The 21,631-nt window shown below is 48.1% G+C and overlaps 1 protein-coding gene across 5 annotated transcripts in view; it reads left to right on the plus strand.

Moving 5' to 3' along the window:
- DHX30 (DExH-box helicase 30) overlaps positions 1–20,866 on the plus strand; it is a 36,212-nt gene extending 15,346 nt beyond the window's left edge. For 2 of the 5 annotated variants that reach the window (XM_080611995.1, XM_080611996.1), the window contains exons 2-19: positions 279–409; positions 2,672–2,782; positions 4,902–5,257; positions 6,036–6,162; positions 6,883–7,032; positions 7,790–7,942; positions 9,516–10,337; positions 11,506–11,584; positions 12,985–13,089; positions 14,185–14,360; positions 15,284–15,490; positions 15,880–15,961; positions 16,460–16,653; positions 16,736–16,895; positions 17,199–17,356; positions 17,803–17,906; positions 18,018–18,157; positions 18,844–20,866. In XM_080611995.1, the coding sequence (XP_080468121.1) occupies positions 279–409; positions 2,672–2,782; positions 4,902–5,257; positions 6,036–6,162; positions 6,883–7,032; positions 7,790–7,942; positions 9,516–10,337; positions 11,506–11,584; positions 12,985–13,089; positions 14,185–14,360; positions 15,284–15,490; positions 15,880–15,961; positions 16,460–16,653; positions 16,736–16,895; positions 17,199–17,356; positions 17,803–17,906; positions 18,018–18,157; positions 18,844–19,079 (3,491 nt within the window). In that variant the 3' untranslated portion in view covers positions 19,080–20,866. The remainder of the gene's footprint in view (positions 1–278; positions 410–2,671; positions 2,783–4,901; positions 5,258–6,035; positions 6,163–6,882; positions 7,033–7,789; positions 7,943–9,515; positions 10,338–11,505; positions 11,585–12,984; positions 13,090–14,184; positions 14,361–15,283; positions 15,491–15,879; positions 15,962–16,459; positions 16,654–16,735; positions 16,896–17,198; positions 17,357–17,802; positions 17,907–18,017; positions 18,158–18,843) is intronic. The other 3 variants (XR_013956326.1, XM_080611997.1, XM_080611998.1) reach the window with 3 other exon arrangements.
- Positions 20,867–21,631: the final 765 nt, after the last annotated feature.

The following is a 21,631-nucleotide window of genomic DNA, read 5'->3' on the forward strand; positions in this document are numbered from 1 at the left end:
AGAAGAATGGCACATATGGTATCGCTGCCCATTTTGGATTTGCAGTATCTGTCATCTTCCATTTGGAGCTCAGGAGACTTTGCACTCCTGTGTGCCGTTTTGCTGATGCCTGGAGATGTAGGTGAACCACTTAATACCTCTGCTTACTTTTCTATGTGTAACCTCAGAGACATGAATGCTTGCAGAGCTGCAGTGAAGCAGGTGTCAGAACATGTCTTTGAACAGGACTGCACAAGAATTCTAAGACATTTAGTTCCTCTGTTGTTTTTTTCTTTTAGATTCCAGAGACTTATTAAAAGAATTTCCACAGCCTAAAAACTTGCTCAACAGTGTGATTGGACGAGCCCTGGGCATTTCTCATGCGAGGGACAAGCTGGTGTACATCCACACCAATGGGCCAAGAAAAAAGGTAATCCTGTTGTGCTGGGATGGGTGGTGGGTAGGTGTGTGGCACATGGAGTGGGAAGTGAGCCAAGAAAGCTACTAGTCCAAGAAGTAACTCTGCAGTAGAGAAGATTACAGAAGTGTTTTAATTCCAGTTACGTGATCTTTCAAATAAGAAATGTTCTCATGTCTTCCTGTTTCTCTTTATTTTCACATACTTTCACAGGTATATAAATGTAGGTGCTGTCCTCCTTTTGTGTATGTAAAGATGATTTTTTTTTTTCTTTTAAATAGCTTGCTGGAACCAGCTTTTCTCAGCAGAGGCACGTATTCTGCACTCAGATGTGTGTCCGACTACCTTAGAAAATAAAAATTTAAATGCTATACTTTAGCCCTTAGTAGGCCTGGATTTTATTGTAGACTCTAATAAAACAAATGCCTAAGCCTACAATATTAAGTTGCAATCAGCAAAGAAGAATTTGTTTGCAGTGAAGGAAGGCTTCTAATCCTACTTAAGGGCAAAATGAAATACAGACTCCTTTTTCTTTTTTGTGAAATGAAGCAGAGGAGTTCCAAGCAAACAGTTTGCCAAGTGGTTTTTGCTCTCATTGGGATGTGCGAGGCCCGGATCCAAAACTGCTATAAACTTCTGCTATAAACGGAGTAGAAGTTCTTAACCGATGGGTGCTCTCTGTTCAAGGCCTTGCCTTCTTTTATCATACCAGCTCTCCTTCTAGCTGAGAGCACTTTCTAGCTGAAGTTTAACTGTAACATACATTCCAGGAAAAGATTCAGTTCTGATGGATTAACATTTTCCAATAGCATTCTGTCTGAAATTTCCCAGACAGTTTTTATTACCACATCCTTTTTAAGCATCCCTGCATTTTATGCAATACATAGGTAATAATTACTTTAGAGTTCTTTTTTTATCTGTGGGTTGTTTTTTCTTGCTTCTTCCTTGAGCAGTAATGCAGTTTCCTAACTTAAACTTTGGAATATCATAACCAGTGCTTCATCATTTTAGTTTGCGTAATCACTTCACATTCTTGTTAGTGCTTACTAGATTAATGTTGAGGATAACTTCAGATTAAAAACAAAAACAACTAAAAAAGGAGCTCTTGTAAAAAATGAGGATTGAATCGCAAAAAAAAACCCCAAACATAACCAAAACCCAACAACCCAGAAAGTGTCTGGGAATGGAAGGATGGGTAAGACAACCTGGAGAAGTCTCAGTTGGAAGCAAACAAAGTTTTTTCATGAGCACCAAATAACTTGGCCTTCATGAGACAATTTTTTTTCTCATCAGATCTGTGCCTTTTCATGCCTAGCCCCTAGGCAAAGTACGCAGCAATTTCCTACAGCGAGATGAGATTCAGATGGCTGGCAGGCAGCCAGCCAGCTGTAGACTGTTGAAAAGTCAGGAGCCTTTTTGCTAGCCTTATAGGTGGGGTTTTCCCAGCAGACTGAAATGCCACCTTTCATCTTTGCTGTAGAAACAGGAGAGAATTCCTTAGGCATTTCCCTCCTTTGAGCCTTGCCGAAACTCAGCTACAGCATCTGCAGGGCCAGGAGTAGAACGAGTTCTTGATCTGGAGTGGTTTTATTTTAAAGGACAGGGTTCAGCTCTCAGCATTCTTTGCCTCTGCAGGTTTTTCAGCTGCTCTCATCCAACTGCACTGGTATAAGAGGAGATCTGGTGGTACTGTTAGTTCTCTTCATAGCTTGTGTTGGGCAGCATGTACTGAAGGCCAGGTTCCCATGTGCCCGATGAGTATGGTAGCCTGTGTAACTGTGGTACAATGTGCTGCCAGTTAAAATTAGAATAAGGAAGCAGTTAGGAAGATTTGCTTGCCAGTACAATTGGAAGTGTGTTGGAGGGTGAAAGGTGCTTCTCAGGCATGGTCTGGTATGCTGCACTGTACATAAGAACAGTTAACTGAATCCGAATTGTTCTTGTAATGAGCTGTTGGCATTTAATTCCTCTGAGCTGCCACATCGCAGCCTATGAAGCTCCGGCCCGGAGTATGTGGCACTGTGCTGGCAGTCAGCCTGGCTTCTGGGTCTGGCCCAGTCCTGCAATTCCTGTCCCTTTTTCAGGCCCTTCTTTCTACAAGACTGGAATGGAGCTTCCCATAAAAGTGACCAAACAAGTGGTTTGTTTGAAATTTTTCATTTGTAGTTCTCTTCTTTGCCCAGAATTCAGAGATGTTTGAAGTAGGTATGCTCCTGCTGGAGGAGAGGGATTATTCTCTGCTGTCTCACTTTACTGCTTATATTTGCTTTTCAGAAAGTCACTCTGCATATAAAGTGGCCTAAGAATGTGGAAGTGGAAGGCTATGGGACCAAGAAGATCGATGCTGAGAGGCAGGCAGCAGCTGCAGCATGTCAGCTCTTCAAGGTGAGCTTATGCTCCTCTTTATCTTGAGCAAACAGGCCTTTGAGTGTACAGGCCTCATCCATTTTGGCTATGTAATTTCTGACTTTTCTCTCTTTTTACCTGTTCCCTTTCTTAGTTGGCCTGTCTGTTAATCAGGGGTAGAGGGTGAAGTCTTGGGCTCTCTGAATCCATTTGAGCTTAAAAGCCCACTTGCTTCAGCCAGGTGTGAACTCACTAAATTGAGTTCTGACCTTTGTTCGTTATGCCCTAGATCATAATCAGCTTTTATCTTAGTCTCGGCATCTCTGGCTAGTAGAGCTTCCCTCAGGTATATTTGCTGTTACCGTTCACTAACTCACACTTGTGTCAGGCTACCGGTGTGTGTTTGCAAGCACAGTACTTGTTTCCTCTTTATGTAAGCCATAGTGTAGTGATCACATGTTCTGTTTTACTGTTACTCTTTTAAAGTTATGTTAATCTGATGCTATTTTATGGCTGGAAACAGTCGATATTTGTGCATTACCAGTATCAAGCAATTACAGTAGATTTATAAATGTCATGTTGAAGATAGTGTTACATAGCTGAGATGCAGTTTTTTCTTCAGCTCTGCCACTGACTGTTGTCTCTAACCTCAGGTGAGTTGGCTTTGGAGTTTCGTGTTCATGTATGTAGTAAGAACAGTGATATTTTCCCACTAAGGAGTTTAGAAAAGATGCTGCAGATGCTCTCAAGATTTGCTTGTAAATCAAGAAAGCTACATTAAGAAATAACTAGCTTTCAGAAGTTAAGAATTGCAGCATGAAACTTTCTTCAGCTGGCCCCTGTTTCTAGGCTGGTTTCTTTACTTCTGTGATTAGCAAAAGCTGTTTCACCGACTGACTTCATTCCACCTGAAGCATGGTTGATGCTCATTCACTGAAAATATATTCTTGCTTCAGCCTCACTAGTCAGTGCACAACAAAAACATTGTTCCCTAATTTCTTTGAAAGCATGCAGGTTTTCAAGGGAAAAAAATTCTTACCTATGCTTACACTATGTTTTTCCCCAGATTTTGAAAATGGCTAAGCTGTACTTTAGTTTAGAACTTTAAAACCTCTGCACTCTGAAGCCACAGATCCAGCATACAAAACTTTATCTCTGGTGCTTTGCCGGCTAAACCTGTAACCTAACAGAAGATACTCATGATGGGAAGCTACAGAAATAGCTACAAATGCTTTAAATAAATAGTCATCAGTTCAAGAAAAGCGGTAGTGTCTAACTGGTGCAGAGAGCGTCTGAATGTAGTGGCTTTGAGTACAGCAGCTGGCAAAGTGAATTCTTGCTGTCTGAGGCACTCTTACAGCATGAAATAATGCAGTCTTGTGTGATACATGGCCACTGAGAGGCCTAAAGATGTAACTTCTAATTTATTGCAGTGGTGTGGTAAAACATGGCACATGTTGCACTTTAGGTATACTTGGAGCTTCAAGTAAGGTTCAGTCCTAAATGCAGGTGGTAGGCCAGCAGTGATTAGGAACTATTCTGTTTCAAAAGCCAATAGGTTAGGGAGGTTATACTACCGCTTATTCAAATAACTGTTACTGTGAAATGAAAGGAGATGAACCATTCCCTGGATTCTCATCTTGTGTTATTCAAGGTTATGCTTGTTTAGACCAGGCTTTCCAAAGAGAGATGCATTTAATCCTCCAAGGTAGGTTTCAAAATTCAGTATGCTAATTATAGTTGGTAGTAAAATACTGATAAATCTTGGCCCACCCTTTCTAACAAGCCATGAGATGCTAAGCAGTTGTGCCCTGGGAAGTGAAGTTAGTGAACAGATTCCCTTTCTTAAGAAATAATGGTAGGAGAAAAGCTTTAAGTTTCTGAAAGTCCTTTTTCTTTCTCTCTTTTTCTGTGGGATATGAAGAAGTTGCTCCTGCATTTCTCTCCTTTACCAGATGTGTTTTGGTTTCCTGCAGTTCATAAAATCACATAGTAGTTTGGGTTGGAATGGACCTTAAAGACCATCCAGTTCCAACCCCCCTGCCACAGGCAGGGACATCTTCCACTAGACCAGCCTGCTCCAAGCCCCATCCAAACTGGTCTTGAACGCTTCTATCTCTTTACTGCAGCTAACAATGAATGCATTTCTCTGTTGCAGGGCTGGGGTTTGCTGGGGCCCAGAAATGAACTCTTTGATGCTGCAAAGTACCGTCTCCTTGCTGACCAGCTTGGCTGTCCGGATGAGAGGTGGTGCTCAGAGGGAAAGTGGCGCTCCAAGTCTGGACCATCTCTTGCTGACTTGTCAACCTGCTGGCGACGAATGGAGCCAGATGATGCCATCCAGCCCATGGAACAGGGCAGGATGCCTAAAGCAATGAGAAGAGAGGAGCTGGAGGAAGGAGAGCTAGAGGAAGGGGAACTGGAGGAAGGAGAGCTGGAAGAAGAAGCAATCGATGTTTCTGATTATCTGCCTATGGCACATCCAGATGCTCGAACCCAGGGCAGAGATGCAAGGTATGTCTGCCCTGATAGCTACTAAGCCAAGGCGGTAATTGGGAGGCTTTAGTAGTTTATGAACCTGCGCAGTTCAACACAGTTGAGCTGCAGCTTCGCACGTTGCTGGTGAGCCCTGTAGAGGGTCTGAACTCTGGCTACTGCACCATTCCTATGCGAGCAGTAGCCAGGCAGCCTGGTTTCATGCCTGACTGTCCTCATGAGGATATGTGCAGGCTTCTTCTCTGGAGTCTTTCCCTCTGGATAGATTGCTGCCTACTTGTTACCTGCCCGCCTGACACTTCTGGGTCTAAAATGATTTCTATTCCCAGAAATTGTGCAATTAGACCTCTTTTGACCACCCTGGTTTTGAAGGCAATATTGAATCTGCTCCTTTTAATCACCATAGTTGCTTGCTTGACTTCATATTTATGAGCACAAATCTTGGATTTTTAATAGTCAACAGAAGTAAAATCTCTAAGGACCTGATGGTAGAGGTTGGTTTTAGGGATGCTCTTTGTATTCAGAATTATTTATTAAAGCTATTGAAAGCTGTTGGCATTTTCCGGTTTCCAGTGTTAGTCTAAAGTTTTCATTACTTTTTAGTAGGTGGCATTGCTGAACTGGGTGATTGTTACATGACAGATTTCAGTAGCAAGATATAGCTTGGCTTTTCAGATGAAGAATTGTCTGTGCCTTTAACTACTTAGTTTCAGGACCTCAGTAGGAGACATAAAGTGAGGTAGGTCTGAGCACGGAGCAGATATTTGTATATCAACTGTTCCTATCTTCCATCTAGCCGAGGAGGGAGTTCCATTGAAATGACAGATGACAACACTGCCATTCGTGCCCTGACACAGTTCCCACTTCCCAAAAATCTCCTGGCCCAAGTGATTCAGATTGCAACCTCTTCCTCCACAGTCAAGGTAAGGTGCTGTTTGACTCATGCCAGGGATGAAGCTCAAAGACTCCAGCTGGAGTCACTTTGGATACTTTTGGGGGGGCAGTTGAGAACTGGGGAAAGAAGGGAAAATAAAAATAGGTTTAGAAAGATCAGCCTGAAGAGCAAGGAAAAGACTTTGTGGTGAGAATTGAGGGAATATTTTAATAGAAACATGAGGAATGTTGTTACTTGTGGCCAGGGCAATAGAGGAGCAGCTGTCTGAATTAAGGGGAATATTTTTGAAGGCAGTAGGTTTGCATTTCCCCATATGTCTGCAACAAACACAAGTTGGGTTACTTGGAGCAATGTGTAATTTCTGTGCTAGTGGAATCTTTCCACAACTCAATTCTTGCCAGTATCCAGTGATCCTTCTCCTTGGCATGTGTTACCCACCTCCTTTCCAGACCTTATGTGCTTAGCAAACAGTAGCTGTGCTCCACCTCATAGGCTTTCAGTGATGTTCTCCACACAGCTGCCTGCTCTCACTTTTGTGTAGCCAGTGCCTTGTGAGCTGAGGAGGGTTCAACTGGGTGCAGTAAACCTGTTCTACTGAACTGTTTAAACAGAAATCAAAGCAAACAAACAAAAAACCCCAACAAATTAAGCTCTGCCCAAAAGTATTGAGGTGTATTTGGAAATGGCTGCCTAGTTATGTAGGCTGTTAACGCTTCCCCACATCCATTGTTTTTGATGTGTCTCTTAGGAATACATGCAGTTCCGTACAGTAGGCACTAAGACCAAGATCTGCAAGCTCACGCTCCGCTGGCCCTGTCCCATGACTTTTGCTGCCAAGGGCCGTCGCAAGGTGGAGGCAGAAAACAAAGCAGCAGCACTGGCCTGTCAGAAGCTGAAGGTAAGTGCATATAGCTCCTACATCCTGTGTCAACTAGTCTAAGTAGAGGGTCCTTACACCTGACTTCCATTTTTGAGCAGAGTGATGCCTGAAACTTTCTAATCCTTGACTTCTTGTTTAATAAACATGGATTTCCAAATCTTAGGATTCAGGGTGTGCTGCTGTTGTACCCATTCAGTGTCTGACCTGTGAAGGCTGTTATGCTTGTTTTGAGCCCTCAACAAAAAGTGATGTGTAGGTATCACCTGGAAGTGTTAGCTTGTTCTCTTTGCTACCTTGCTGCTGTTTATTGAGTCAGACTTATCTTCCCATTCTTGTAGGTGAATTAATCCAAGCATTTTGCTGCAGACCCTAGAGTCAGCAGAGTGGACATCCAAGAATGGTGTAGGACTTATTGTTGAATTGGCATAACTTATCAGTACTATAGCAAGAGAGCTACCAGCACTTGCAAGAGGTTTTTATCAGATTATCAGATACAGTTGTGACTGCTGTTTCTTTGGTGGGTCTGTTTAAAACCTTTGTTTGAGCTTTGTGTTGGGAGCAGGTGCCACTTGATTCCAGTGTGTCTTTTTCACTGGTGAGCTGAGGTGAGATTGTGTTTTGTTTCTTGCTATGGCTAAAGCAGAAAGTGATGGATTTGGGATATAGGGTAAGGAATGAGCTTAATCAAACATGTAGGACCCACATGCTCTATATACCAGCACTTTATATGCAGCAGTCTTGCACCTGACAGCATTGTTTGCCTCCTCCTTTGCAGAGCCTTGGCTTGGTGGACAAGAACAACAACCCCCTCAGCCATGCTATGTACAACATGACTTCACTGCGGGAGCTTGGTGAGAACCAGCGGAAACCCTGCCACATCAAAGTCCCTGAGGCAACCCTGCGCAAGATTGAGAACTATCTGAATCATGTAAGGCCTGCTCAGCTGTCTGAGAATCACCTTTGGCTGATCCTGTTTAACTTCAGGAATTGCATGTAGTTGAAAGCTTCATGTTAGAATGTTGAAGGAATTCATGGCTTGATAGATTGCCACAAAACCTGATCGGTCTTTGCTGACCTTTGGGGGAGGGAGGCCCATTCTGGGCAGTCGGCCTTCTCTATATGTGTCTGTGATGTTTGTGTGCATTATTTGGCTTTTGGGTTGTTACAGAGTGCACTTTTGGTCTCCTTTGTAAGCTTATGAATGCTGCCTTTTGCAGGCATTGGTTCCATTAAACTCTTTTGTTGTTGTGCCCTGTAGCTTTACATGGACTGGGTACTGGTACTAGCACATTCCCCTTGGCAGCGTCTCTCACAGTGTTGTACATTAGCGGTGAGTGCAGGTCCCCAAGCAGCTGGTGGAGCTTCCACCCCAGGAGATCCCTCTTCCTGGTGGACCAGTGGTACACAGACACCCACGGGAGCTGAAGCAGTGCCAAGAAAGGGTTCCTAGGTAGCATTCACTGTCAAAGCAGGAGTTAGCACTCCTTAGGTAAGATGAGGTTGATCATAGCTCAGTGCAAACGTGTGGAGCTTATTGAAGCCGTGGAAAATAATTCCTGCGCTTGGAAGTTGGCAAGTCACTGATGTGGTACATTTAGGCCTGAACACTAAAGATCTCAAGTGATCTTTACAGTATCTTTACAGATGCTGTAAAGCAAACAAGCAGTAGTGAGTATCCTTTGCAGGACATTCACTAAAGGCCATTCACTAAAAGCCAAGACTCCGACGAAGACAGCAGCTGCTTCTGAATGACCTGCTGTAAGTGACTGAACTAAGGGTGAAAAATGTTGGAAAAACAGCAGCATCTTGAAGGAACTTGGTCTGCCTACCATACTTACATGAATGTGAGCTGTCACACTGTGCGTGAAAGGGAGGGCTCTGTGACTCTCTGAATAAGGCTGAATCCAAAAGTACTGATTTGTAGCTGAACATTTATGAACATAGCTGCAAACATTTGGGCCAATGCTTTGATTTGTGTTCTTGATAATTTGTGACCTATTGTTGGTCCTTTTAGTTCTTCCTGTGGGATGTGGGACTTCTGTTTTTAATTCTGCCAAGATAGAATATTTCTGGCTTAGCTGAATGCTTATGTTTTGTGTGAGTTACATGTCTGGGCTTCCTGAGAGGGGGAAGGGTGGTGGTGTAACTTGATAGTTTCCAAAATTGTATTTGAGGGGCCATTGAGTCACTTGTGTGCAGTGTAGCCACTGTCTTGGAAAGCTTAAGTTACTGTTTTGTGCCTGTCAGCACTAATACCCCTCTTAAAATAGGGGATGCAATGAGGAAAATGCAGAGAGCTGCCCAAGATAATTCTCATTTTAAATAACCTCAGCTCAGAATGTAAGCGGCTGAGCTACCTGAAATCTGACAAAACTTTGGCAAAACTTCATGGTGACTGCAAAGCCAGTCAGGCTGAGTCTGTTCCAGGCACTTGTTCCTCTGTCCTTCTCAGGACCAGTACTGATCTTTTTGTCCCTGACATCTTTCTCTGTCTCTCCCAGTATCCAGTGGACATCAGGGAATCCAGGCCCCGGATTGCGGATGACATGATGAATCTGAGCAAGGAATCTGGTGCCATAAGTGATGCAATCACAGGGAAGACATATATACCTATGTTGGAAGCAGAAGAAGTACGCCTTAGCCAGAATCTCCTGGCCCTCTGGAAAAGGAGAGGATCCTCGTGGCAGGAGAGCCACCCCCTGCCAGTAGATCCTCACAAGGACACCATCCTATCGGCCATTGAGCAGAACCCTGTTGTGGTAATAGCAGGAGATACAGGCTGTGGGAAAACCACCAGGATCCCTCAGCTCCTGCTGGAACACTACATCCTGGAGGGACGTGGTGCCCGCTGCAACGTAGTGATCACCCAACCAAGGAGGATCAGCGCCATATCAGTTGCCCAGCGTGTGGCACAAGAGTTGGGTCCCAACATGAGAAAGAATGTGGGCTACCAGGTGCGACTGGAGAGCAAGCCACCTGCCAGGGGGGGAGCCCTCCTCTTCTGCACCGTGGGCATCCTGCTGCGGAAGCTGCAGGGGAACCCCAGCCTGGAGGGTGTCAGCCACGTTGTGGTCGATGAGGTCCATGAGCGAGATGTCAACACTGATTTCCTGCTCATCTTGCTCAAGGGCATCCAGAAGCTTAACCCTGACCTGCGCCTGGTCTTAATGAGTGCCACAGGAGACAATCAACGTTTCTCACATTATTTTGGGGATTGCCCTGTGGTCAAGGTGCCAGGTTTCATGTACCCAGTGAAGGAATACTATCTGGAGGAGATCTTGGCCAAGCTGGGCCGGCACCGACACAGGCACTATGAGATCAAGGTGGGTGAGTGGGTTAAGCTGTTTCCCTTGGGTGAGACACTGACTTCTGGCATGTCAGCAGGGGAGGGTTTGGGCTTGGAAATGCTCCCTCTTCCTTGCAGTTGTTGGACAGTGTTTGTTGAGCTTTAATTCTGCGTCAGCCCTCATGAGGTAAAGTCAGCTTAGTAGAATCCCAGAGTATTTTGATTAAATTATGGATAAAGATGACTTTAGATTTGGACCTAAGTTACTTTTGTCCCTCTTTAATGAGAAGATTGTTTATATTTGAGTAAGCTAACAGCTCATTGTACTTCCCTATGTATATACATAGATGCAGATTTGAATGTTTGCATACTCTGTGCAAGCCCTGTCCAAGACTTCCCAGCAGTCTGTTACCTCAGTGCTCACCGACCTGTGTGACTGAATTCCCTGACTGCAGCTAGTCTTACTGTTCCTCTGGAAAATGCCCTCCAGACACATACTCTTTGCTGTGGGTAATTTCACTTCAGTTGTGGGTCATGGAGTTACAGAATCATTGAGGTTGTCAGTGCCCTCTAGACATTACCTGGTCCAGCCTGCTGGACTAGAAGCTGTCAGCCCATTTCTGCAGCCTGTAGCAGTCCCTCCCTGTGGCTGAGCAACCATCTGGTAGATGAGCCACTTCTCCCAGTTTTGTCTCATCAGCAAACGTGCCCAGGGTGTCCCGTTGCCTTCAGGGCAATCTTTCTGTTGTGGATGGGATTTTTTACCTGTGCTCTTTAAGCTGGCCTAATAGGTGTGTTCCAAATTACTGAGGGATTTAAAAACTGCTGCTCTGTGCTCGGTGTCTCTGAAGTCTCAGGTGCATATGGCACAGTTCTGTCCCCCAGAATTTCATGTTAATTTTTGTTACTTGTTAGGTATTGTTCAGTAGAGGTAACAAATCTTGGTTAGCTTCCAAGTCTGGAGAAGGAAAAGAGACTGTATATTCTCACTGTGCAGCAGAGGAAACTGGCAGCAGTTGTGACCAAAGCAGGTTCCAGATGGAGCCAAAACCAGGCTCCTGAGGTTCCTGGCTTCTAGTCCTGGGCAAACTGTCCAAGTACAGGCATTTGTTCTCTCCAGAAAATGCTCTGGGAAGCTGTATGCCTTTCTGCTCTCCGCTAGATTGCTGCTTATTTATCTGCATGTGTCATCCTGTTCTATCCAGCAATCGGATGATGAATGTGTCCTTGATCTTGATCTCATCACTGACCTCGTACTCCAGATTGATGCCCATGGAGAGCCAGGTAGGTTCTGTCTTGCCTGTTTGCTCTTTCCTTTTGCAGCAGCGGAGAGTGAACCTTGCAGAGCCCAGACTCTTCACAGAGAGAACACGATGCTGAGCTGACTTCTGCAAGGCCACCTTGAATTCCTGTTTAACTGAGTAGTCTCAAGCAGTGTGGCATGAGCTGGTTCTGAATCTGGCTAAGGCGTCATCTGAGTCTTTAGTGCCCCAGTGTTAGTGTTTCAGGATGCAGCTGTTCTGACAGGATGGGGGAAGAAGGGCAAGACTTGTCTGTGCCCCAGCATTTGCCACCTTGTGCTGTGCAGTTTAGTTATTTTTCTGTATTGGAGCCCCATCCCTGTTAAATATCTTTGCCTGGGAGGTTTTTGTGAAGAAGGCAGGACTCTCAGATGACTTCTAAGAGTTTTAAGTATTTCAAAGGTAGTAGGTATTGTCTCTCAAACTGCCTGTGGCTTGATTTCTTTTCGGGCTATAAAACCTTGTCCTAATGAGCTCACAGAAGTAGATACAGCATAGCAAGTATGAAGTCTAGACAAATGTTTCCCTCGGTCTCATTTTGTATAATGGCTGGATCTGTCATCACATTATCAACTAGGTTGGAAAAGATCTTTCAAGGTTATAAAGTCCAACTGTTGCCCCAGGACTGCCAAGTCCCCCACTAAACCATGTCACTGAGGGCTTCATCTGCATGGTTTTTGAGCATTTCCAGAGGCAGTGATTCCACACTGCCCTGGGCAGCCTGTTCCAGTGCCTGATTACCCTTTTGATCAAGAAATTTTTCCCAATATCCAAACTAAACTTCAGCTGGTGCAGCGTGAGGCCATTACCTTTTGTACTGTCAGTTGTTACTTGGGAGAAGAGACCAACCCTCACTTCATTACAACCTCAGGTAGTTGTAGAGAGGAATAAGATCCTCTTTGTGCCTTCTCTTCTCCAGGCTAAACAACCCCAGTTTCCTCAGCCGTTCCTGATAAGCCTTGTGCTTCAGACCCTTCACCAGCTTCGTTGCTCTTCTCTGGATCTGCTCCAGCACCTCAGTGTCTCTGTTGTCATGAGGGGCATAGAACTGAGCACAATATTCAAGGTGTGGCCTCACCAGTGCTGAGTAGAAGGGGATTGTTACTTCCCTAGTCCTGCTGGCCATACTATTTCTGATACAGGTCAGGATGCTGTCATTCGTTCATGCTAAGGATAATGCAGGTTTCCTTAGAGATCAGCTGGTAGGGGGCACTACAGGCCAGGGCCCTGCTTTTCTTTGGGTTTCTTGGGCTAAAGGTTGATGTGGACTTGAGCAAATAGTGGGTGTCTCTTTCATGCAGCAGAAGCTGTTTCTGTGTCTGCAACTGGGGAAGAACATTTGGATTTCTAGGTCGCTTTTCCTTAACTCTTTCTCTGTTTCAGGTGGGATCCTCTGCTTCCTCCCTGGCTGGCAGGAAATCAAAGGAGTGCAGCAGCGCCTGCTTGAGATGCTTGGGTCTCAGAACAGCCGGTACCTTGTCTTGCCAGGTGAGATTGCAGGGGCAGACCTTTCTTCGCCAGGATTCAGGAGAATGGATAGGCCAGTTGACTTGATGAGCCCCTTCAGATGTTGAACTCTGTTGCAGAGCGAGCTTGTATGCTCTGATGTATGTACCCGTTGTGTAATTGTGCATGTCAAGCACAAGTAACTGCTCCTAGCAGAGGCCATCCAAACCTGTATGTGATCAAAGAAACCAGATTCCTGTTTGCCTCCAGCAATTCAGAATTAGGCAAGGAGGAAACTCCCAAGTTCTGTCTTGCTGTAGCTGCATGCTGAGCTTACAAAGATCATCAAGACCTGTTCTGTGGAATGGAGATGTACTCTGTAGGTCAGCTTAGGTTAGTGAATTTAACATTCATTATCTTGGGAGGAAAATTTTAAACCAAAAGGCAGTATTACTCTGCAAGGCTATAAGAATTTGGGGGTTGGTTTCTTTGGGTTTTGTCTTCCCTCTTCAATGTCAAATGAGGCCAGCCAGAAGCACAACTTTGAGCAGCTCAGTTGCCAGTAAATGCAGGTGTTCTTTAGTGAAAACTGTGTTCTTGTGTTCCCCTGCTGTTCCCTGTGGCTGCTGGGAATTTCTCCTCATCACTGATCTCTAATAGGGCAAATGTGTGATGTAGAATAGTTACAGGCCCTTGCTGCTAACCATTCTTGACCAAGTGAAACCAAATGGGTATAGGACACCCCACTCCCTTGCCCCTAGGTCCTTTGAAAACAGGTAGCTGCAGAATGGGAGCGTGGGTGGGAGTGGGCCTTCTGCTTGGGACCCAGGGGTGTTCTGGTGGTGCTGTTGGTGTCTCTTGGATGGGAGGTGACTGGGGCTCCTGCTGATGTTGAGCCGTAGTCTGAAGCAGCTGAATTGGAGCTTTCCCAAATGATGTGTGCCAGATTTTTCCTGGGGTCTGGCTGGCAGGAAACTGCTGACAATGAATATTTACAAGTGGTGTCCCCATTTCTATCCCATATTTCTAGAAGTGGGAGGTAATGGTACAAGAAGGCAGAGATTCTCAGCCCTTGTACCTGGGCCTTGTACTGCAAAGCAGCACAGCAGAGCAAGACTGACTAGTTTTATTTCCTAGTGCACTCCAACATCCCCATGATGGACCAGCAAAACATCTTCCAGAGGCCTCCGCCTGGTGTCAGGAAGATTGTCCTGGCTACCAACATCGCTGAGACCTCCATCACCATCAATGACATTGTCCATGTGGTAGACAGTGGCACGCACAAAGAGGAACGCTATGATCTAAAGACCAAGGTACTGCTGCTTTATTGCTTCTGGAATGTACTGGAACTAGTGGCTGTTTTCAGAGCAACATTTGAGATGCCATTAATGGGATGATAGAGCCACTTCCCATTAGGAACCTGAAGCACTGGTGCTGTGTCCCTGTCTGGGGACAGAGCGTTTGACTCATCGTTCAGAGAACATTTTGCCTTTACTAAGCTCCCTGCCAGGCTCCCCATTGACTTTTGCTGAGCAGGCAAAAGTCTGTTGTCTTCAAAGAAGTCGAAGGCAAATCCTGCACACTTCCAATCTCTGTTACACTGTAGCTTTTCCATCTGCTTTCTGCCTTGTTCTATGATTTCATTATCAACCTCTCTAGCCAAAGCAGGGCAGCTCTGACCTATTTAGATGCTGCTCTTGTTTGAAGCTGTCTTGACCCCCCCCATGCCTTAGCTTGTTAGTCAGTGTTAAAAGTGGGGAGTATGCTGTTTTCAGGCCATGTTTCTGGTGGTGCTGGGTCCTGCATTCTGGCTCTACACTGCTGCCCTTCATGCATGCCCATGCTAGAACATCTTGTGACATAGCTGGGTGGCAGTTCACACCTTGGAACAGTTCTAGTTTAAACCCAACCCTCTTACATTTGTCCACTTTTAACCCAGTTCATTGCAGCCCCTGCAGTGCCTGTGCTGCAGGCAGCAGGACCGGTGTGCAGGGACCATGCTTTGCAGGGTATGTCTCAGTGTGAGGAGCCCCTGCTGAGTTCTGTGATGTGATGTGGAGCCAAGGCAGGTGTCCAGCAGATGGCATCAGGGTCTCATCCATGCACTGAGCAGTTCAGGCCTTCACACTGCTGCCTGCTAGAGAGTCTGCTAGAGGCCTGCAGGCTGGATGGAAAGCTGCATTTAAAGAAGACAGAGAGCTATGAGAGCATTCATGCCTAATCCCTCTTCCCCTAGGTGTCCTGCCTGGAAACAGTGTGGGTGTCCAAGTCAAACGTGGTGCAGAGGCGAGGGCGTGCTGGTCGCTGTCAGTCAGGATTTGCCTATCACCTCTTCCCACGCAGCCGCCTGGACAAGATGCCAACTTACCAGGTTCCAGAGATCCTGCGCACCCCACTGGAGAACCTGGTGGTTCAGGCCAAGATCCACATGCCAGAGAAAACAGTAAGCACAGTACCTGCCTGCAGGACTGCAGCCGTGTGAACCAGCAGTCTGCTTGGTGCCAATTCAAGACATGATTTGACCACAGACATGAGTAGGAAAAACCCACGATGCTGATGACTTTAATTCTTGCTTTTCTAAATGTTCTCACTGGTGTCTAGGGAAGTTACAACCAGGAAATGTATAGATTACTTAGATTACAGAGTATGTCTAAAAGACTCTGCAAGAAATGGGGGCTAAGCTCATATCCCTGTAGGCAAACAAAGAGGGAACTGCTGCAGTCTGGGGCCCTGGGGCAGGCCAGTGGGCTCCTGAGGGCTCTCCCATGCTCCTGTGTGGGAAACATGCCCTTTTTTTTTTTTTTCTTTTCCCTTCTCCTTGCTGTGTTGCAGGCAGTTGAATTTCTCTCCAAAGCTCTGGACAGCCCCGACATCAAAGCTGTGGATGAAGCAGTGATCTTGCTGCAGGAGATCGGTGAGCTAAGGCTGTGTCCTGGTGTGGGTGTGATGAAAACATGTTTGCTGTCTAAATACGCGAAGTGGGAGCTGGCACAAGATCCTGTGGGACAGACTGAGCAGGACTGTCCCTAGATGGGGATGGCAGCTGATAGGAACTTCCCAAACCACACACATTGTGGTGCTGTCTTATTTCCCACGCTGTTCTGCTCAAGAAGTGGTGAGAACTTCCCAAGGTTTAAAAATAGAAAAGAGGGGAATAACAGGGAAGGAAGGAACGTTGTGATCCAGAGTTCATAGCTTGGCTTTTGTTGATTGTCATCTGGCCTCAGGTCAGTTAGACCTGGGAGGTTCTGGGTGCTTATTGCTGTCACTTATGCCGTATCCCTCTTCTGGAGGTTATGCCAGATCTTCCAAGCCCACTAGGTGGGCTCTCTTGGCTTCCCCAAGCCACTGACCACCACTTGGTCCCCATTTGGAGCTGAGGGATAAGCCATTATGGGTGGCTCTATTGCAGGAGTGCTGGACCAGCGAGAAGCCCTCACCACCTTGGGCAAGCGCCTTGCCCAGATCTCCACAGATCCACGGCTGGCAAAAGCCATTGTCTTGGCATCCATCTACCGTTGCCTCCACCCCCTGCTCGTCATCGTTTCCTGCCTCACCCGGGACCCCTTCAGCAGCAGCCTGCAAAACCGTGCAGAGGTGGACAAGGTGAGGTGTTCCTCCTAGAGGAAGGTGGGAAGTGGGCAGGGAAGGGGCTGCTGCTTGGCTGATGCACATTTCTGTCTCCCAGGCCAAGGCTGTTCTGAGCCGGGAGAGTGGGAGTGATCACCTCGCGTTTGTCAGGGCCGTGGCAGGCTGGGAGGAGGTGCTGAGGCGTAGAGACAGTCGTGCCAGGGATAACTACCTCCAGGACTACTACCTGTATGGCCCCAGCCTTCGCTTCATCAATGGTGAGTCTCAGAGGCCTGCATCTCCCTTCTGTCCCCTGTAAAGGCTGAAGCATTGGTGAAGAACATGATGCAGAAATGGGGTAGACAGGGCGCGAGGCTGCTGGAATGGGCGCAGGTTCTGATTTTGGCACTTGGGAGTGCAGATGTGACCCTGTGTACCAGAGAGGCCACGGGCAGGACATGTCTCCTGTCTGAGGCTGAGCTTCCGAAGCCAAAGCTGGTACTGCCCTGCTGAGGTTATTGCATTCAGTGGGGTGAAAGATAGGGTGAGTCTCATTCCTTGGGGCTGTCTCCTCCCTGTAGGCCTTGTCAAGCAGTTCTCTGAGAACCTCTATGAAGCCTTCCTGGTGTCATCCCCATCTGACTGTACCATGCCATCCTCTGTATGTAACCAGTACAGTGAAGAGGAAGAACTCGTCAAGGGAGTCCTCATGGCTGGGCTCTACCCCAACCTCATCCAGGTACTACCTCCCCACTCTGCCGTCACTCTCCTGGGCTTGCTGGTCACTGCAGGCAGCGTGGGGAAGCATGAGGATGCCAGAGGTTCTTGCCGTCTCTTGGAAACATGTCCTGGGCACACTGCCTGCTTGTGCTTGGGTTCTGCTGCTGCTCCAGTGCTGTCCCTGGACCACACAGGCCTGGGCTTGGCCTCCTGCAGCTTGTCCTGGGAGCTGTTGAGATGGCATCTTCCTCCTCCTGTTTGCTGCCCCTTGCCTGGCATTTGGTCATTGCCAGGTCTGATCACCCCCATCACCACTCTGCTAACACATCAGAGCTTCTGGAAGCAGAGGAACATACTTGCCCGTACACACATGCTGGAGACACAGTAGTGTGGGAAGCCAGTCTGGCTGCTGGTGTGCGATGCCTGCTGGTTCTGTAGGTAATGGAGATGCTCTTCTCATTTCAGGTGAGACAAGGCAAAGTGACTCGTCAGGGGAAATTCAAACCCAACAGTTACGCATATCGGACAAAGGCTGGCACCGTTCTGCTCCACAAGTCAACAATCAACAGGTGGGTGATTGGGGTGTGCCAGTGACCATGGAGAGCCACTCCACCCCGCACCACCCAACATCTGTGCCAGAACCAGAGTCCCACACCTGACGAAGCTGTTCCCCTGTGCAGGGAGGCGTCCAAGCTGTACAGCCGCTGGCTAACGTACTTCATGGCGGTGAAGTCCAACGGTGGGGTGTTTGTGCGGGACTCCTCCCAGGTCCACCCGCTGGCCGTGCTGCTCATGACTGACACAGATATCCATGTCCGAGGTGAGTGCTGGAGCAGCTACAGGGCTGACGCATCCACCTGCACGTCCTCTTGCACCACTGCAGGGTCCTTATGCCATGCCTGACCGCCCCGGCACCCTACTCCTACAGCTGTGCCACAGCCTGAGGGGATGCAAGGTGGCCACCCCTTAGCTACCTCCCTTGGCCAGCCATCTTCCCCTGCTTTCTAAGTCTCTTGCTTTGTACTAGGTATTGTGTAGTGGGGCCACAAAGGTGACAATTTGCAAGCTGTTCTCAGCTGTAGCTCCTCAGGGTGACAAGGAAACCAAACCATAGGCAGGCTGAACAAGCAGGCTTGTGCCTGAAGGCTCATCAGTGGGGAATGATGTGTGTGAGGAGGAGTAAGCCCTTCTCCCCGTGGATGTGTAGCTTTAGCCTGTGGGGTGTTGGCAGTGCTGCAGTGGGTCTGTGGCCCCCAGGCTCAGATGGGCTGTGCAGTCAGTTGCCTCCTGAAGCAGTGGGAGGATTCCAGTCTGAGGGCATAGTGTGCTGCTTGGCTTTTGTGTGACCTGGTTGGCCCAGTTGAGTCCCCGGACTCTGGGTTAAAGTGAATGTCGGGAGGACCTACACTGCTCCGGGCATGGTGGTGGAGAGGGCCAAGCATCCAGCACAATCTGAGTATGTCCACACCGTTCATGCTTCTGACCTGCTCTCTTCTTCCCACTAAGATGATGGCTGGCGAGCAACAGTCTCCCTGACAGACAGTGATCTCCTGGTGCTGGAGGGAGACTCCTACACCATCCGCCTCCTGCGTGATTTCCGTGTGTCGCTCTCCAAGATGGTGGAGACGTGTCTGTGCTATGAGATGGCAGCCATCCCTGGGGACCTGCACCACCAGCACAGCCAGCTGCTCGACATCCTGGTGGATCTGCTCAAAGGCCCTCCTGGCAGCTTTGGTGCTTAGGCAGAGCTGGAGGATTGTGTGGGGACTTGTAATTTGTATAAAGATGTTCACAAATGTTTATTTAAATAAAGTTCTATTTATCCCTTGTGAAGTCATCTCTCTCCATCCTAGAAGATTAATGTTGTCTGAATCTCCTGCTGTCGGCTCTGTGCATGGTCAACGCATAGGAAGAGCCAGCGCCGTACCGCCTGGAATGGACTGGGAGTGCCAACGGACCCTGACGCGAGCTTCGTGGACACCCACCTCCTCTGCTCTGCACTGCGTCAGTCCCTGACCTGGGAAGTGAGGACACAGCAGCTGCGGCCGTCCTCTGCCCCATCCCCACGGGGCCGGGCCGCAGTATCTCCGGTGCCGGTGCCACGGCTGCTCCCGCCTCAGGAGACGGTGTCTTGGCTGGCAGCTGTGCCTGGAATTGGCACCAGAGCCAGGCAGAGCGTGGACCCAGCAGCTACGGTGCAGCGTGGAGATTGCCATCATTTTCACTGTCCCCAGGGGACGTCGGAGGAGAGGAAGCCCTGATGGCACCGGATGGACGTGACATTCCACGTGGTACCTCGGAGCCTTGCAGCAGGGCCCTGCAACCCCACCGCAGTCATGGCGTTACGAGTGTGAGATGTGACCTGTCCTTCCTGACCTGCCTGTACTTTCTGTCCTCTTGCGTTGTTTTTATGTTCTTTATTTTAATTTCTTGTTCTCCCTATGTCCAGGAGGCCGGATCCCTGTAACTTGTGCAGCACAGCACGCCATGGTAGATGCCTGTGAGCGCTCACTCCTGCAGGAAGCCAGGAGCAAAGGCACAAAATCCTTTTGTTTTCTATGAACAGGGACCATACTTCTATAGAAGGAGGACTGTGACAGGCGCAGCATTAAATAAGAAAGGTGGAGTTTAATCCCAGTTTGCCTTGGATTCCCTGTCAGCTGAAGACGGTGACCTACCTCACAGGGCTGTTGTGAGGCTTCGTGCTTGTTCATAATGCATGTGGCAGAGGAACGTGTGCTTCACACTCGTGGGGCTGGTGCTGTGGTGTAGCGAGGGGGAAGCGGGGCAGGGGATGGCTGCAGCTCTCCCCAGCAGCTGGGCACAAAGGCCTGAGGTCATTTGTTTTTATTCACCATTTCTTACACTCTTTGTATTGGAAATAAAGGCCACCAAGGGCAGCGCTCTGCTGGGAAAGGGAAGCGGCAGGAATCCCTCCGCAGAGTGCGGGTGCAAAGCTGTTTCTATGCATGGGAAGGGCGGCGAAGGGCCTCCAGCCTGGCAGCCTCCCCCCTATGCTTAGCCTGGGAGCTGCCTCCCTTTGGGGATCTACATTGGGTTCTCCCAGTTGTTCTCTATTAGGATTTAATTTACTTGTCATGGGCTTCAGTGGAGCTGTGGCCTCAGCCCTTGGAGCGGTGGGGCTGGTGCAGGACTCCATGGCTCTGGGGTGAAGAGCACCAGGGGTCCTGCAGCCTGAGTTCATGCAGAATTTCTCATCTTCATTTCACTTGCTTGAGGTTGTCACTCTTATTTGACCAGTGTTTGTTTCTTTCGGCCTGTGTAATGGGCGCTCGGGGTTTCCCTTCCAGCAGGTTTAAAAAAAAGACAAAAAAAGACACAAAAAAAAAAAAAAAAAAAAAGGACAAAAAAGAAAAAAAGACGACCAAGCTCTTGTCTAAATGGTTCAGAACTAGTGTGATATTGGGATACTTCAGTGGCTGTTATGTGATACTGGATCTTTTTACAACATAGATTAAAGACAATAAAAAGGGATAGAGTAGTAACTGCCTCTGGCCTCTTCTTTCTTCCTGTTGAGGTTTTGGCTCTGCTGCTGGGGGATGTCGCGGTGCTGCCAGGGCTGCATGAGCACCTGCAGCCAGGGAAAGAAAGCCCTTGGGAGCCTGAGCTGGAGGATCCTGGGGAGGGGCCTAGGCTGTTCCTGAGCCTGTCCTGGTGCTGGTGCCCCGGGACCCACAGCAGCTGTGGCTGGCAGGGCTGCGGGGCTTGCAGCACAGAGCTGGGGAGGTCCTGGGTGCAGGGACAATGAAGCCTCCTGAGCAGCGAGGGGCCTTGGGTCAAAACCCTGTTCAAGACAGCGCTGTTTGCACCCCTCCCGTGCACAAGCCCTTAGCCTGGCTAGAAAACCTTTGTTTAAAAGAGGGCATGGAGGCCCCTGGCTGGAAGAGGGCAGCGTCCCCCAGGACCACCTCCTCCTTTAATCAGCTGTGCCCATGCCCTTGTGCTTGCCCTGGATCTGGGCTTGGCCACTGCTCAAAGAGGAACCAGGTGGGATGGGGAGAAGGAAGAAACCTCCCAGGTCGTGCTGATGAGAACTGGGTGCACCTCCCGTGCCCTGGCTGGAGGAGCAAAGCTGAGTCAGGGGGAATCTCCCAGTGGCTGAAAGCATCAGCGCTGACCCCCTTCACCCCTTGCTGTATGGCTTCCTCTGCCATCAGGCAGCCCCTGACTGTGCCACCAGCCACTGCCCGGCCTTCCCAACCCACACACAAACTCACGCCCAAGCTGAGAGGGAACATCTAGAAGCTTTATTTCAACCCTTTACAATAGTAAG

Source organism: Psittacula echo (assembly GCF_963264785.1).
Source record: "Psittacula echo genome assembly, chromosome: 2".
Taxonomy (NCBI): domain Eukaryota; kingdom Metazoa; phylum Chordata; class Aves; order Psittaciformes; family Psittacidae; genus Psittacula; species Psittacula echo.